The 14,984-nt window shown below is 40.3% G+C and overlaps 1 protein-coding gene across 7 annotated transcripts in view; it reads right to left on the reverse strand.

The window, feature by feature from the left end:
• Window positions 1-488: 488 nt before the first annotated feature.
• tbc1d1 (TBC1 (tre-2/USP6, BUB2, cdc16) domain family, member 1) overlaps window positions 489-14,984 on the reverse strand; it is a 262,797-nt gene continuing 248,301 nt past the window's right edge. For 6 of the 7 annotated variants that reach the window (XM_067988911.1, XM_067988881.1, XM_067988901.1 and 3 more), the window contains 5 exons: window positions 11,993-12,237; window positions 10,062-10,221; window positions 9,536-9,705; window positions 4,693-4,869; window positions 489-3,773 (listed from right to left, as the gene is read on the reverse strand). In XM_067988911.1, the coding sequence (XP_067845012.1) occupies window positions 3,573-3,773; window positions 4,693-4,869; window positions 9,536-9,705; window positions 10,062-10,221; window positions 11,993-12,237 (953 nt within the window). In that variant the 3' untranslated portion in view covers window positions 489-3,572. Of the gene's footprint in view, window positions 3,774-4,692; window positions 4,895-9,535; window positions 9,706-10,061; window positions 10,222-11,992; window positions 12,238-14,984 lie in introns of those variants that run through there. The other variant, XM_067988921.1, reaches the window with a different exon arrangement.

The raw sequence follows: 14,984 nt of genomic DNA on the forward strand, positions 1-14,984 counted from the left end.
AAAATGAGCAAGCGATGGCAAACTTGAGACGGGGAGCGTAAACATTCCGAAATTTTTGTCAAACATTCTTTTGCTAAATCTGAAATAGTTTATAAACAGTGTAGAAATGAAGGACTATTCTCAACACTGGACTAGTTTAAAGTTAAACATGGCACTGCAGATCCAACAGTGGGAGAAATGCAATGATGTACCAGCCATTTTGACTTTCGCAGTTGCACCGTTTGACATTGAACATTAATCCTGTTATCAACCGATCCAAATCGGACCCAAATCTAATTTTATTCAGAGGCCAGCGGACATCTTCATGTTGCATTTTAAATTTCAAACTACTGTTTGTGATTTAATTGCTGATCGTCACTAAACAGCAGCAGCCCCGACCTATTTATGGCTCACAGCTAGTGGAAAAGAAACCTGACCAAGCCTCAACATGAACAGTTGTGATCTATCAACAAAGAAATCCAATTAATGGGTAACAAAAAATTCACAACTTCGTGGCAACCTGTTTAATGTGCATCATTGCCTGCAACCACATAGCTCAGCTCACTCCCAATTATGTAATACTACAACTGAGGTATCAGAATTATGCAAAGAAGGCACACGAACATGTAAAGTACAATTACACTGGTGTTCAAATACATTGCAATCACAAAATTGGAATTCTGTCCAACACCTACATTGCCCCTTACTTTTAAGGAGTGGATTGGGATGATGATAATAATAATAATAATGTATCATATTCAGAATCTCTAAGTCCTCCCTCCAATTCTGATGTTACATAGCCCCTCCTCAGATACATTCTCAGTTGAATGTTCTGGGTTCTGGACCAGTTTATTTGATACAATTTAAAAATTATCTTTTGGATGGGCAAGATTGCAACACTATTCTCCTATTACCTGATTTTACAAAAGGTGACTTTCTTGGTAACAAATTCAAAAAAGGGTCTTGAAATGATCAATAGTTAAAGAAAAATGACTTGTCCTTTCAGCCTTTAACTTTGGAGCTCTTTAGTAAAGGATGAAAAAATAATAATAATGTACGTTAATAAAAATAGGCATTAATCCATTTAAATGTATTTAAATTGGTACAAACCAGTTTTGTTTACCGTGAGCATCCCAATTAACAGACTTTGGTTGTTCTAATACCAGTATTTATTATCCCCGCCAAGGGCTGCTTATCCAAGTATTTTGTTACGCATCTCCAAAGATACAATAGTAACTTGGCTTAAATAGAGAATAAGAGCATGGGATTAAAGTATTGAACTTATGGTTTTTAATTCATGAAATACATCAGCCAATGGATACAGTGTTAGTTAGTTGGATTCCCATATCCATTGAGCGAACCTTCAGCTAGGGTGTATTTTCATTCTTGTCACATTCACTTGATTGTCTAGGTTCCATGCTCTGTATTTAATCAATTGTCAAGCACCGTTAAACAACATCAATATGCTTATGAACTTCACTGTTAACTGAAATGTCTGAGTTAATGACAAATCAATTAAAAAAAACCTATCACCTTTGGTCTTTTGCTCTGGGTACTTTTTCTTCACACAAAGGATAGTGGAAATGTGGAACTCTCTCCCTCAAAAAACTGTTGAGGCCAGGTCAATTGATAACTTCAAAACTGAGATTGATAGATTCTTGATAGGCAAGGATTTTAGGGTTACAGAACCAAGGCGGGTAGATGAAGTTAAGATGCAGATCAGCCATGATCTAACTGAATGGTGGAACAGGCTTTAGGGGCTGAATGGCCTACTCCTGTTCCTATGTTCCTACTATAATGTCACAGGACTGTAAGCGTGACAAAAGTAAATTGACTATAGTTTCCATGCAACCATAGTTAACATTTTCCCCAATTTACCATTGATATATTGACAATGGTAAAACATAGATAATAAGCCACTTTCCATGATACCACAATATGAATTGTGGTGTACAATTATTGTAAAAATGCCTCTTAATTTGAATTGCAATTTTACTTTCCCTTATTCTTATTTTTGCATTAACATTTGTAACTTCCCTTGGAGGCACTTTGAATTTTTTTAAAGCTGATATTAATGTTGGTCACTGAATGAGTTTAATATTCACTTAATCGATCTAAAAATATAAGAAATACAAAAATCAGCTTATTAATGCCCATTTGATGTATCTCACTTTAATTAAATCCCTTTGTCTTCCTGGTTTCTAAGCTAGAAATGTGTATTTCAATGATTTGCTAATAATACTATTTTACCCAGAACCATAGAGAGATATGTAATTGTTTTGTGGAGTGGTGTTCAGACATATGTGGGAAGAGCATAAATGTCAACAGCTTTTTTGTTTGAATGATTCATGTCTTTTATTCTCTTGCTATTTTTCTGTTCATGCTATACCGTGTCAATTTGGGAATGACAGAATTTATCACTGATAGTTACAAATGAGAGGTGGAAAACCACTGCCACGTGATCAAAACAATTCTTTTCCGCTAGATCCTTTAAAATGATAAAAACAGGATTTAATTTTTGTCTGTGTGACACACAGATTTAAAGTAAAGCCAGAACCTGTAACATGATGGGAGATATAGATGCCAGGTGTCACTGCACACATGCACACCTACATTTACATCCCAGACTCATGGGGCATCCAGATCTGTAAAGAAACAAAAACAATTTGAAGTGATCGTTAAACACTAACACTGGAGTAGAACTGCTGGGCACACACTATTATACTGGCTGCAAAATGGCGCCAGAAACAAGTTCACTTAAGTAACCTATTAGCACCAATTCGAAGACCCTGTCTCTCCCTCATCTGTCCTCCTTTCATTTTTTTTGCAATGCAGCATTTGCGTAACAGCAGAAATCAGATTTCTCCTTGCTTCCCAGTTTCGTTTTGGCATCAGCTCTGTGATGTGATTGTTCTATATTAAATGAGCCATAGCAGGTAAGGCAAATGCATTTTGTTATGTGTCCAGATGGTTATCAGCCAATCTTAGGTATATCTGATATAAATCAAGGTATTGAAATGCTTTCGTGAGAAAGGCAAAAATGAAATACTGTTTGCCTTTAGAAACAACACTGCTTGAATTTCACAAAGTGAATTAAGAAAACCAGAATGCCCAATTAATGGAAAAAGGAACTTTACAGTAGTTTCTTTAAAGCATACTACCTGAAATTTTGAAATGGAGTGACTCTCCCATTAAAAAGGTTTAAACATTAAGACGACACCGCAAGCATGTGGTTCACTCTAAACTGTGACTGTATACACGCTATTATGGAGAACACTTCAAACACTGTATCCAAATCTAGTGGTTAAGAATTGGCCAATATAAAAACCAGAGCTTAACCGTTAGATATAAATAAATCTACGCAATTCTCGGAGAAAGGAATCTTCCGTTGATCTGTCTTTAACAGTAGGTAATGATCCAGTGATCCATACTAGAACTACATTGCTGGACAAGCTGTTCCTGTTGTGCCTTTGAATAGACCCAAATAAATATATTTTGCTTGGTGGTGTGGTGGAACCAGAGAATCCTACTAATTGAACTAATTCAAATGTCTTTTCTCTCTTTCTTTCCTCTTATATAAAGTGCGTCAGATTTTACAATCCTTTTCTTGTGCTTCGGAAAGCGTCGTCATCAGCATGTTCAGTGCTGGGAACCTGCTTTTGAAATTCTTCTACTGTAGCCAGGAGTGCAGCTCTTTCCAGCTCAAGTGTACAAATGGCTTGCTTTAACTTCCCTTCATTGGACAGCAAGATGTTAACTGTAGCTTCCAGGCTCTCAATTTTTGTATGAGCGACCTTTATAAAGAAAAGAAAGATGTACATTTATATAGCACCTTTCACAACCTCAGGACGTACAAAAGTGCTTTACAGCCAAAGAAATACTTTTGAAGTATAGCCACTGCTGCGATGTAGGGAAACGTTGCAGCTAATTTATGCACAGCAAGGGCCCACAAACAGCAATAAAATAAATGACCAGATAATCGACTAGTGATGTTAGTTGAGGGATAAGTGTTTGGCCAGGCAGTCAGGAGAACTCCCCTGCTCTTCTTTAAAATTGTGCCATGCAATCTTTTAAGGCCATTGGAGATGGCAGACAGGGCCTAGGTTTAACATCTCACTGAAGTGTCAGCCTGTGCGTAAGTCTCTGGAGTGGGGTTTGAACATAGGAACAGGAGTGAGTCATTTAGCCCCTCGAGCCTGTTAGGCCATTCAATCAGATCATGGTTGTCTGTACCTCAACTCTATTTACCTGCCTTTGTTCCATATCTCTTACCTAACAAAAATCTATCAATCGCAGTCTTGAAAATTTCAATTGACCTAGTGATTCCTAGGATCATTCAGAATTCTCAAAGAAGGCAGGCAGATAAGCCTTCTGCCAAAGCTGTTTCTCAGCAAGGTATTAAAATGTATACAACAGCCATCAGGTGCCATCTCTCTCAGACTTTCCCTGCAGATTATGCATCACGAACAGGCTCGAGGGGCTGTATGGCCTACTCCTGCTCCTATTTCTTATCACCAGCTTGTGTCTTTTCCAAATGGCACAGCTGAAACTGGGAATTCAACATGTGCAGGAAAGCAGGTATTAAATTTGCTCCTTACTATTGCAGTCCTAAAGTACGACTTCAATATACTGCACCACTGGACTGCCACAAGTAGATAACAATATTAGAATTGCACATTTATAAAGAATTGAGTCAAAATCCACACTTCATACCTCAAGTTCCTCCAGTAGGTCACTATTTTGCTTGCGTAAGCTATTGTTGTTTTTTTCCAATTTTTCTAATCGCTCATTTTCACTCATGGGGGGAGCAGAATCTATCAGCTCATCCTGAAGAACATGGTACTCAACCTCATAGGCTTGCAGTTGTTTGGAGAGGTCCATCTCGAACACCTGGACACATCACCAATGGTTACTTCTAATATAGCAGATAACATGCCTTTAGGAGTATTTTTCTTTATTGATCTACTTGCTTAGCCAGCTGTTTCATTTCTTTCGTACCCTTGACTTCTTCCTTACACAAACATACTGATGAAATATTCAATTATTTCCCCAGTTAATATTCAAAATGCCTCTTACACAAAAAATTCTGGATATTCTAGGCACTGGTAATATGTTCATTATATACAAGTGATTTCAACAGAGACACTGCAAACTGAAATTTTAAAGCCCAGCTGTAAGATAAACAGAAATTGACCTACATAAAAATTTTCAGAGCATCCATCACACTTCAAGTATCAAAGATAATAAAATTTTACGGTGATTGGCAAAAGAACCAAAGGCGACATGAGGAAAAACTTTTTTTTGCTCAGCGAGTAGTTATGATCTGGAATGTGCTGCTTAAAAGGGTGGTGGAAAAAAATTCAATCGTGGCTTTCAAAAAGGAACTGAATAAATACTTGAAAGGAAAAAATTTGAAGGGCTATGGGACTAACCGGATCGCTCTTACAAAAAGCCAGCATGGGCTCAATGGGCCAAATGGCCGACTGCTGTGCTGTAACCATTCTATGATTCTAAGAGAGAAAAAAGGCATGTTGTTTTAATCTGATCTGGAGCTGAAAATTCGCAAGCATATGGCAATCTCTAATCTTCCCTCACCAGAAAGCAATTAAACTTAGATTGACCTCAGAACCTACGTAGGCCTCTTCACCACAGGGAGTGTCTGAGCATTGAACATAAAGGAAAATCCAGGTGAGCAGGTAAAGATTAAAGCCATGCTTCAGATCTCAATTATACATTAGCAACACCACTGAGATCTGTTGTATTAAATATTGCAATTGCAGTTCCATTTATTCACTTGAATGCATGATACCGGCATTGAGTAAAAACCACAGCAGCTCGACACCATTAACACAATACCTGCCAGCAGTGAACTAGACATGTCTGCAAAAACACTGCTTATTTATTTTGTTTAAAAAGGTGCAGAAGATTTAATGGAATGTTCAATATTGGAAAGTTCAGACCTGAAAAAACTTAACAGAAGCCTGCCATAGCTTCCCATTTGATAATCTTAATAAAATATTTAAAAGTGAAAAAGTCTTAAATAAGCAACTTAAATGCCACTGTAAAAATTAGTTTATTTCCAAACTAATGTCATGGAGAAGATGATGAATTGATCCAGAGGAAAGCAACAAATCACCTGACCACGGAAACTTGTTTCGGAAAATTCATCGCTTGATTTCCTTTTTTCCGACAAACTTACAAAAAAAGTTTGGTTCAAAATGACCCGACCTGCTTCCAAGCTTAAAGCCAGATTTGCAACAAAAGAGACATAACTTATTGATCAGATTTATTGTAAATTATTATCTACTTGTAAAATGTGTTAAGCATTCAATCCCAATATAAGGGCAAGGCAGGAGGGTGGGATACCAAATGTGGTGGGCCTATCTTCTGCTTCCTGCAGCACTAGCTTCCTACTGTCAGAAATTCAAAATTAACTTGTGTTCACCTCTACATTAAAAGCAATTTTTAAAATCATACTTCCTCATATTTTTTCCTCCCGGTCCTCCTCCCCTGAAGGCACTGACTCCTTCCTGTGGCATAGTCACTCAACCTCATGTAGGAATCTCAACATTAAGTGTTAGCGGATATTATTGATGCTGGGGGCATTATAGATGAGCTGGAAACTGTCCTCATCAGATGCCTACTTCCAGCATAGGTCATTAGATAGTGATCAGGAGCCAATTTCCCACTCTCTAACCAGGGAGAGCTGAGACCAACAATAGAGACCCCACTGTTGCCTCAGATAAGATGACCTAATTCAGCACAGAACCACGATCTTGCTGGTCTGTATGAATTGGCTACTCAATAAATTAACTCACTGAACCACTGAGGGAGGCACAGGTTTACAACATTTATATCCCTGTGCGGGTGGGGGGGCAGAACAAGAGGGAACCAAGATTTTACAATGGGGTAAATAAAAGGAAGTACTTCAGCCTATTTTTGGTGTAGTGATCCTGGTAAATATGATAACAGTATTTCCATTAGTCATTATCTAGGTCAGTGATGTACCTCAGGTCACCCCATTTAGGAAAACAAAGGTGGAAAAGTGGACCAGGGATTCAATGTAATCCAGATCAACAAGATCAAAGTTTCCTCTTTTCAACTGCTCTTGAATCAAATATAGATCCTATCTGAAAAACATTTGGGGCAATTTTAATTCAGTTTCTAGTAGTCACAAGACTTATAATTGACAATTTCACTCAAAGAATCTAAAAGGATGAGTGATGTGGGAAATGGAAAGATCACAGTGGTATAGTAGCAGGTGCTTTTTGTATGTTGGGGGCAAGGCACATTATTGGGGTACAGTGGATAGAAATGTATGCTAAATCTAACCCACATAGGGAGAAAATAATATATTTCATAATCCAGCATTAATATTCCTCATGAGATAAAAAAATTCATAGTTTACTTTTGAGCACTCACATTTTAAAAAAAATTAATAAACAATTTGCCCCATCACCAAGCACCCCATGATAATGTACACAGCTGTGAAACTACGTGTGACCTGCAAGTTTCATGTAGTCTGGAACACAGCATGGACTTATAAAACCATTACCTGAAGGACCGTGTAAACAAATACAATATCATAAAACATTGCGGGGGGAACGGAGTAAAAATGCAAACAAAACAAAGCTAAAACAACAAATTCTAAACAAGTTTTTTAAAAAAAATGAAGTTTAGGAAGAAATCTATGAAAAGTTAAGAAAGGAAATGCAGGTTTAAATGGGGTTGCCTCCTATGTGTAGCAGTGTTTTGCAGAACAACAGATCTGAAAGTTGCCATCATGCTAAATGCCACACCTTAATTTTCAAAAGTAAAAGCAGGCCAGCTAGTACCTGCAGATCTGCCAACCCAATGTTTGTGGTTCAGATGTTTTTCTTGGTCCTTTGTAAATGTGTGTTATATTTATTTTGACTAAGTGTTCGACCCTGTAAAACTAGCAAACTCACAGGATGCCAGTTGCATGCCACATAGATTAAACTTTCTTTCATTGAAGGCAAGACTTCCTTTCTAGCACGGACATGATGGGCCAAATGATTTCCTTCTGCGATGTAAACTTCTGTAGTTCTCCCATTTATTTAAACATGGTATTTCGCTTCTCTTCCCTGCGTTTAGGCCTCTACCAATGTTACCCTAAAAGCAGACCCTGGAAGGTGGAAAAAAACGGGTTGAGGTGACTTTCCCTAAGATTTTCCCTCCTTCTCTATGGCAAAAATGTCAGTCACCACTTACTGTTTCTACACAGTAGAAAGGCTAAATTCAGGAACTCTACAGATCACAGAGCTAACTCAATTCTTACCACTCTATTGCTGCACTAACCAAAAGTAAAAATTATTTTAAATCAACAAGAGTGCTTCCATCAGGCATGTAGCACTGTTTCAAGGGGGCATGTCAGCAGCCAGGGACTACTGAACTGAATTTACCATCTTATTCTGAAAGGCTCCTTTCTTGGTTTCTCTCCCAAACAGGTATAGAATAAATGTAGATTGAGCTGCAATACATTTCTGCAGATCTTCTTAGATTTACATTGGTTCATGCCATACAACCTCAGGAGATGCAGGCCCGAGGGCCTCCTGCAGCTAGTCACTGACCCCAGTCTGGCCTGGCTCTCAGGTGGAGGCTGGGAACCTCTCTCCAGCATACGAATGGTCCTGGGATCAGAAATTCAGCCATCTCTGTGGCGCATGTAAGTTTTGCCCCAACAGAGATCTCACTCACCCCACCTCTCAGCACCACCAGTCAGACAGCAGAGGCCTAATACTTTCATCATCAGTAAAGTAAATGAGAGAACAGATAGAGTCAGACAAAGAAAGAGATTGATTTAAGTGGAAATTTCATTCTTGGTGCACTCCCGACCACCCCCACCCTCTCCAATAGTAGCTGTCAATAGTAGTTGCCAACTCTGGTTGAATGTATTCCTGAAGGTTTCATCACATGACCATCCACCTCCAACAGCCTCACCCCCACACTCCCACCATTGGTCGGTCAACAAGGACAACAGGACACTGCCTTCCCATGTTAATTGGAAAATGAACAGACTCTTCATTACCCAATCGGATGATTCTTGATTGTCAGTCAAATAACCCTTATCCTCCCCCATCTCCAATATTTTTTTATAATTAGCAAACAAAAGTGTTCAAAGAAAATGGATAAAGCACACAATTTTGTTTAATGTGATTTTTCTCCCGGGTTGCTCACAGCAGTGTCCTAGAGATTGATCTTTAAATCCTGGAGCCTCCAGGACAATCCTGAAGAGTTCGCAACCCCACACTGACATCAACTGGATTCTATTTTTAACCCACAAGCATGACATCTTGTGAGTTTACAAGTTATACAGAATTGAACTCATGACCATAATAACTGACTTCATTATTAAAAATTTAATCGAGAAATTATCTGCCGTTGACCCCCAGGAGGTCCTACAGCCAACTGGTACTCTTAATTGTAAACTGCACAATCTCTCTCCGGAAAGGTGGGGTGGGAGAGAATCTAAAATAAAATGCAGAACACAAAAATAAATTTTATAGCATCATCCAAGTAATTAAGTTATATATACCTGATTAATTGTTTTTTCCATCTGCACTAGTCCAAGGTTAGGTAGAGTGCATTTTATAAAGTCAATTATTGATTCCAGACTCTCGTGCTGCAGAATTAGTGGCTTGTGGCTTCCCAGCAGACTTAGAGCTACCTTAAAAATGACCTCTGACCCTTGAAGGAAGATCATATCTATAAAACAAAACAGGAAAACATGCTCAACAAAGCATTTAGAATAGAAATTGCTGTATTATTTTATGGCGTTCTACTCACTGTTTCCTACTTTAAACAATTAGGAAAAGTGAAAATAAAGAATTGAAAAGGGTGTTACAAATCTATTAATCCAATGTAATAATGACGAACAAGAGTCTGCATGAAATGACTGGACTCAGTTTATTGCTTAAGATTAATAACTTCACACCAGCACTATTGTACCATTAGGAAGAATTTAATTAGTGTTGTGATCTTTTTCTTGAATTCCAGCAGCAAACGTGTGTTTTGCCTTTTAACACAGTAAGCTGCAATATAACATGAACAGTAACATTTACCAAAGACTCTGGCCACAAAACCCAAAGGAAACTGAGAGGCAAACACGGTGAGAAACCACGGGGCAGCATAAAGGCTCGGGCTAATTTCATTCTCCTCAAAGTGGTTGTAGAGATCTCGGTGATAGTCATGGAGGAGTCGTGAAAGCTGGTACATCTGTATCTGTAAATCCAGAAAGAGGACACTTTAATGAACGATTATACACAGTAAAATGAACACGAAGTAGCGTCTGTAACTATCTATGACAAGCACAGTGAAGTTAAATGCCGTGAAATTCCACAATAGTTCCACTAGTCTCCTGCCATAATCCTAATGGAGACCAGCAGAATTCCTAGAGAAGCTATGTAAACAGGCCTTTTCAGCAGTTTCTCAGGGGCTTCCATCTGTCTCTCCCTGAAATTATCACAGGAGACTGGTAAACCTGCAGAATTTCAGAGCCAAACTCTGTGAGATACCATGTACAAACTTTGGATGAACAAGCGTCCCACTCCCCCCCCACCCCACCAATTTAATTAAGGATGAATGATTAGCTCCCCCCACCCCACACACTGCATTAGGAACATTTTGCATTGTTTACCCTCATCAATCACACAAATACTATCAGAAACTCATCTGACCCAATACTATCAATGAGCTAACAATGATGGAAAAATCTGTACCTGTTGCACGCTAGATTTAGTTTTCTGCTATGTTCTGGTGTACAATATGGTTAAGGATAGAACTGGAAGTAATCTTTTTCTTTTACCCAGCCTGATAAAAAATGAGCAATATAGGCTCCCTGTGTATTGTCTATACCAAGCAGCATCAGTAATAACATGGATAGGCGCAGAGCAAACTTCCCTCTACTGGGCATCATCAGTATACTTAAAACTAAGAAAGAAAGAGAAAAACCTACTACACCAATATAATATTTGCAACTTCCTCTACCTAAATAATAAGACTGAAGTTGTTGTCGTTGGCCCCACGTCACTGACTCAACCTTCCTGGCCACCATCTTAGTGTTAACCACAATGTTCGCAACCTCAAAGTCCTGTTTGATTCCAAGCTAAATTTCTAATCCCATATCCCGTCCATCACAAAAATCACCTACTTCCATCTCTATCATTACTTACCTCTGCCCCTACCTCAGCTGAAACCCATTCTTATCTCTGTTGCCTCTAAACTCGACTACTCCGTGCTCTCCTTGTTGGACTCCCAACCTCCACCTTCTACAAACTGCAGCTCATACAAAACTCTGCTGCTTGTATTGTATCCCACACAAAATCCCGCTCGCCCATCATCCCCATCCTCACTAACCTACATTGGTGCTCGACCTACTAATGCCTCAAATTTAAAATTATTCTCCTTGTTTTTAAATCTCTCCAGGGTCTTTCTCTTGCCTACCTCTAACATTCCCTAGCCATGCACCTCCTTTTGAACTCTCTGTTCCTCAAATTCCAGCCTCTTGTACATCCCCCGTCCCACCCCGCTGATGGCTATGCCCGCAGTTGTGTAGATCGCACTCTGTGGGATTCACTCCCTGAATCCCTCTGCCTCTCCACCTCCCTCTCCATAGCTTCACTTAAACTTTGGGTCACCACTCATAAGGGCTCTCTTTGGCTCGGCTTTCTTTTCCCACTACAGCTCTGTAAAGCAATTTGAGTCCAATTTTCTATGTGAAGGTATATAAATGGGACTCGATGTTGTAGTAGTACATACTTAATTTTTAAAAGGTAGATTTATTATGGTCTTTTTGCCCCCCCCCCAATTGTGAGAATTTGAAGATCTAGCTAGATGTTAGAATGTAAAATGGTCAACTTTAACCAATTTATTAAAATTAAGAAAAGCAACAGCTTTACAGTCATCTGCTGCAGATAACAACTTTCAGTCACTCAACTATTACAATATTTATTCAGATCAGGATGCAACAATTATTACAATATAACATCTGTACCTGTAGAATAATCATGTCTGGTCGGTATTGCCTCCTCAAGCCCATATCATACATGAGAAACTTCAGCATATGAAAAGCATCTTCTTCACTCATATGCAGCAGCAAGATTCCTGCTACAAAGCTAAGGCCCTGGCAATAGCCCACCTCCTGATCCAGCAGAGAGTAGGCTTTCAAGAGATTATATAGTGAGAGTTGCCCAGCACCTAACTGAGTAGAAAAATAGGGATGTGTTGGAAATGTGCGACCTGCAAAACAGGAAAGTTTAATACGTCAAAGGAATGTTTTAAAATCCTAATGACTTTGTATTCACTACATTGAGCAACTACGTTCCTGGTCAATAAAAACCTGAAGAAGCATTTTTCTTTAATATGAAATATCTGAAACAATTCACCAGTGAAATAATTTACACAAATATTACATTGGTGTTTAGCTGCATTAAGTATTAGGTTAATGGAATTATTATTAATTTGGTTAATTAATTGGTGCTAAACGTTTGGCATACATAAATTGAACTACAGCAAATGATGAAGATCCCACCATTTGGTAAAAATTCTCACTTACCTTTCCATTCAAAATTTAGGTTAGCCCGGAACAGGCAACTAGTTCATGACAAAAACAGATTCATTGGTCTCTAGATAAACTAAATGACATTAGGGTTGAATTCCTCATAACATTAGTCTATCCGCTACGGCACGGCCCAAAGTCAATCCGCTACGGCACGGCCCAAAGTCAAAGTCAATCTGCTACGGCACGTCCCAAAGTCAATCCGCTACTGCACGGCCCAAAGTCAATCCGCTACGGCACGGCCCAAAGTCAATCCGCTACGGCACGGCCCAAAGTCAATCCGTTACGGCACGGCCCAAAGTCAATCCGCTACGGCACGGCCCAAAGTCAATCCGCTACGGCACGGCCCAAAGTCAAAGTCAATCTGCTACGGCACGGCCCAAAGTCAAAGTCAATCCGTTACCGCACGGCCCAAAGTCAATCTGCTACGGCACGGCCCAAAGTCAATCCGCTACGGCACGGCCCAAAGTCAAAGTCAATCCGTTACCGCACGGCCCAAAAGTAAATGACCTGGCTTTCATAGACTTGAACAGCACAGGCCTAGGATTTTTATGGGTCTTGCATTTTGTCGTTGGATCAACTGTCTCCTCCTGAGACCATTTTACTATGCCGAGGTAGTTCAGTGAGTCAGTGCACTTGGGTTATGACGTGAGTAAGCTGACATACTGGAAGTTCCCAAGCCTACGTGCTACACATTTCTAGTGCTATGGTTATTGGTATTCCAAGGATCATTTTTCAACATTTCAACAGATGTGTTATTAGATTGGTGGTGTCGGGGGTGGGGGGGGGTAGAAGTTTACAACATGGAAACAGGCCCTTCGGCCCAACATGTCCATGTTGCCCAGTTTATACCACTAAGCTAGTCCCAATTGCCTGCACTTGGCCCATATCCCTCTATACCCATCTTACCCATGTAACTGTCCAAATGCTTTTTAAAAGACAAAATTGTACCCGCCTCTACTACTGCCTCTGGCAGCTCGTTCCAGACACTCACCACCCTTTGAGTGAAAAAATTGCCCCTCTGGACCCTTTTGGATCTCTCCCCTCTCACCTTAAATCTATGGCCCCTCGTTATAGACTCCCCTACCTTTGGGAAAAGATTTTGACTATCGACCTTATCTATGCCCCTCATTATTTTATAGACTTCTATAAGATCACCCCGAAACCTCCTACTCTCCAGGGAAAAAAGTCCCAGTCTATCTAACCTCTCCCTATAAGTCAAACCATCAAGTCCCGGCAGCATCCTAGTAAATCTTTTCTGCACTCTTTCTAGTTTAATAATATCCTTTCTATAATAGGGTGACCAGAACTGTACACAGTATTCCTTTTGTTTTGCCCTGGGGCTGTGCCCTGGGGGAATCCTCCTACCCCCCCCCTCCCCCTGTGCCCGGGGGGTGCTCTGCCCTGGGGGATCCTCCTACCCCCCTGTGCCCTGCTCCTACCCCCCCTGTGCCCGGGGGGTGCTCTGCCCTGGGGCTGTGCCCTGGGGGATCCTCCTACCCCCCTGTGCCCTGGGGGTGCCAGGTGAAGAGTGAAAGGTTTTATTCTGGATTCACACCTCTGTTCTTTGATGAAGGTGGCAACACATGAGAGTATGTTAATACAAGGATAATTATACACCCAAAAGGTGGAACAAGAAAGCTCCTGGCTCTCCAGGTGAGAGACAAAAGAGGGAGTGGTAGAAAGAAGGAAGCTTTGTACATGGTGTATTAACTACATTCAAAGAAGGAAGATTATACCAAAGGTAATCAAACACGCTTCATTTGTTCATTTTCAATATGCAAATCAACTATACAGTAGAGGTAGGTAACAGACTCAATCTTAGGGTCACCAACAACTGAAAGAAACAAGATTTTCACTGCCCCATCGGAGAAGATCAAGAAGTCATGATTTCGCTATTGCATTGCAAGAGGACTGGAGGGTGTGAACACTAAATGTGTACAATCTGAAAGAAGTTGATGAATGTAGTTTGTAATCATGAGCAAAAGAGTGAACAGTTTTAAAAAAATTCATTCATGGGATGTGGGCATCGCTGGCAAGGCCGGCATTTATTGCCCATCCCTAATTGCCCTTGAAAAGGTGGTGGTGAGCCGCCTTGAACCACTGCAGTCCGTGTGGTGAAGGTTCTCCCACAGTGCTGTTAGGAAGGGAGTTCCAGGATTTTGACCCAGCGACGATGAAGGAACGGCGATATATTTTCAAGTCAGGATGGTGTGTGACTTGGAGGGGAACGTGCAGGTGGTGTTGTTCCCACGTGCCTGCTGCCCTTGTCCTTCTAGGTGGTAGAGGTCGCGGGTTTGGGAGGCGCTGTCGAAGAAGCCTTGGCGAGTTGCTGCAGTACCTCCCATGTATCCTAACCCACCTGTCAGCCCTTCATGGGTCTTTCTCTTCTTCTCAGCACCCACATTGGGGGATCCCCACTGGGAAA

The sequence above is a fragment of the Heptranchias perlo genome, chromosome 1 (assembly GCF_035084215.1).
Source record: "Heptranchias perlo isolate sHepPer1 chromosome 1, sHepPer1.hap1, whole genome shotgun sequence".
NCBI classification, from domain to species: Eukaryota; Metazoa; Chordata; class Chondrichthyes; order Hexanchiformes; family Hexanchidae; genus Heptranchias; species Heptranchias perlo.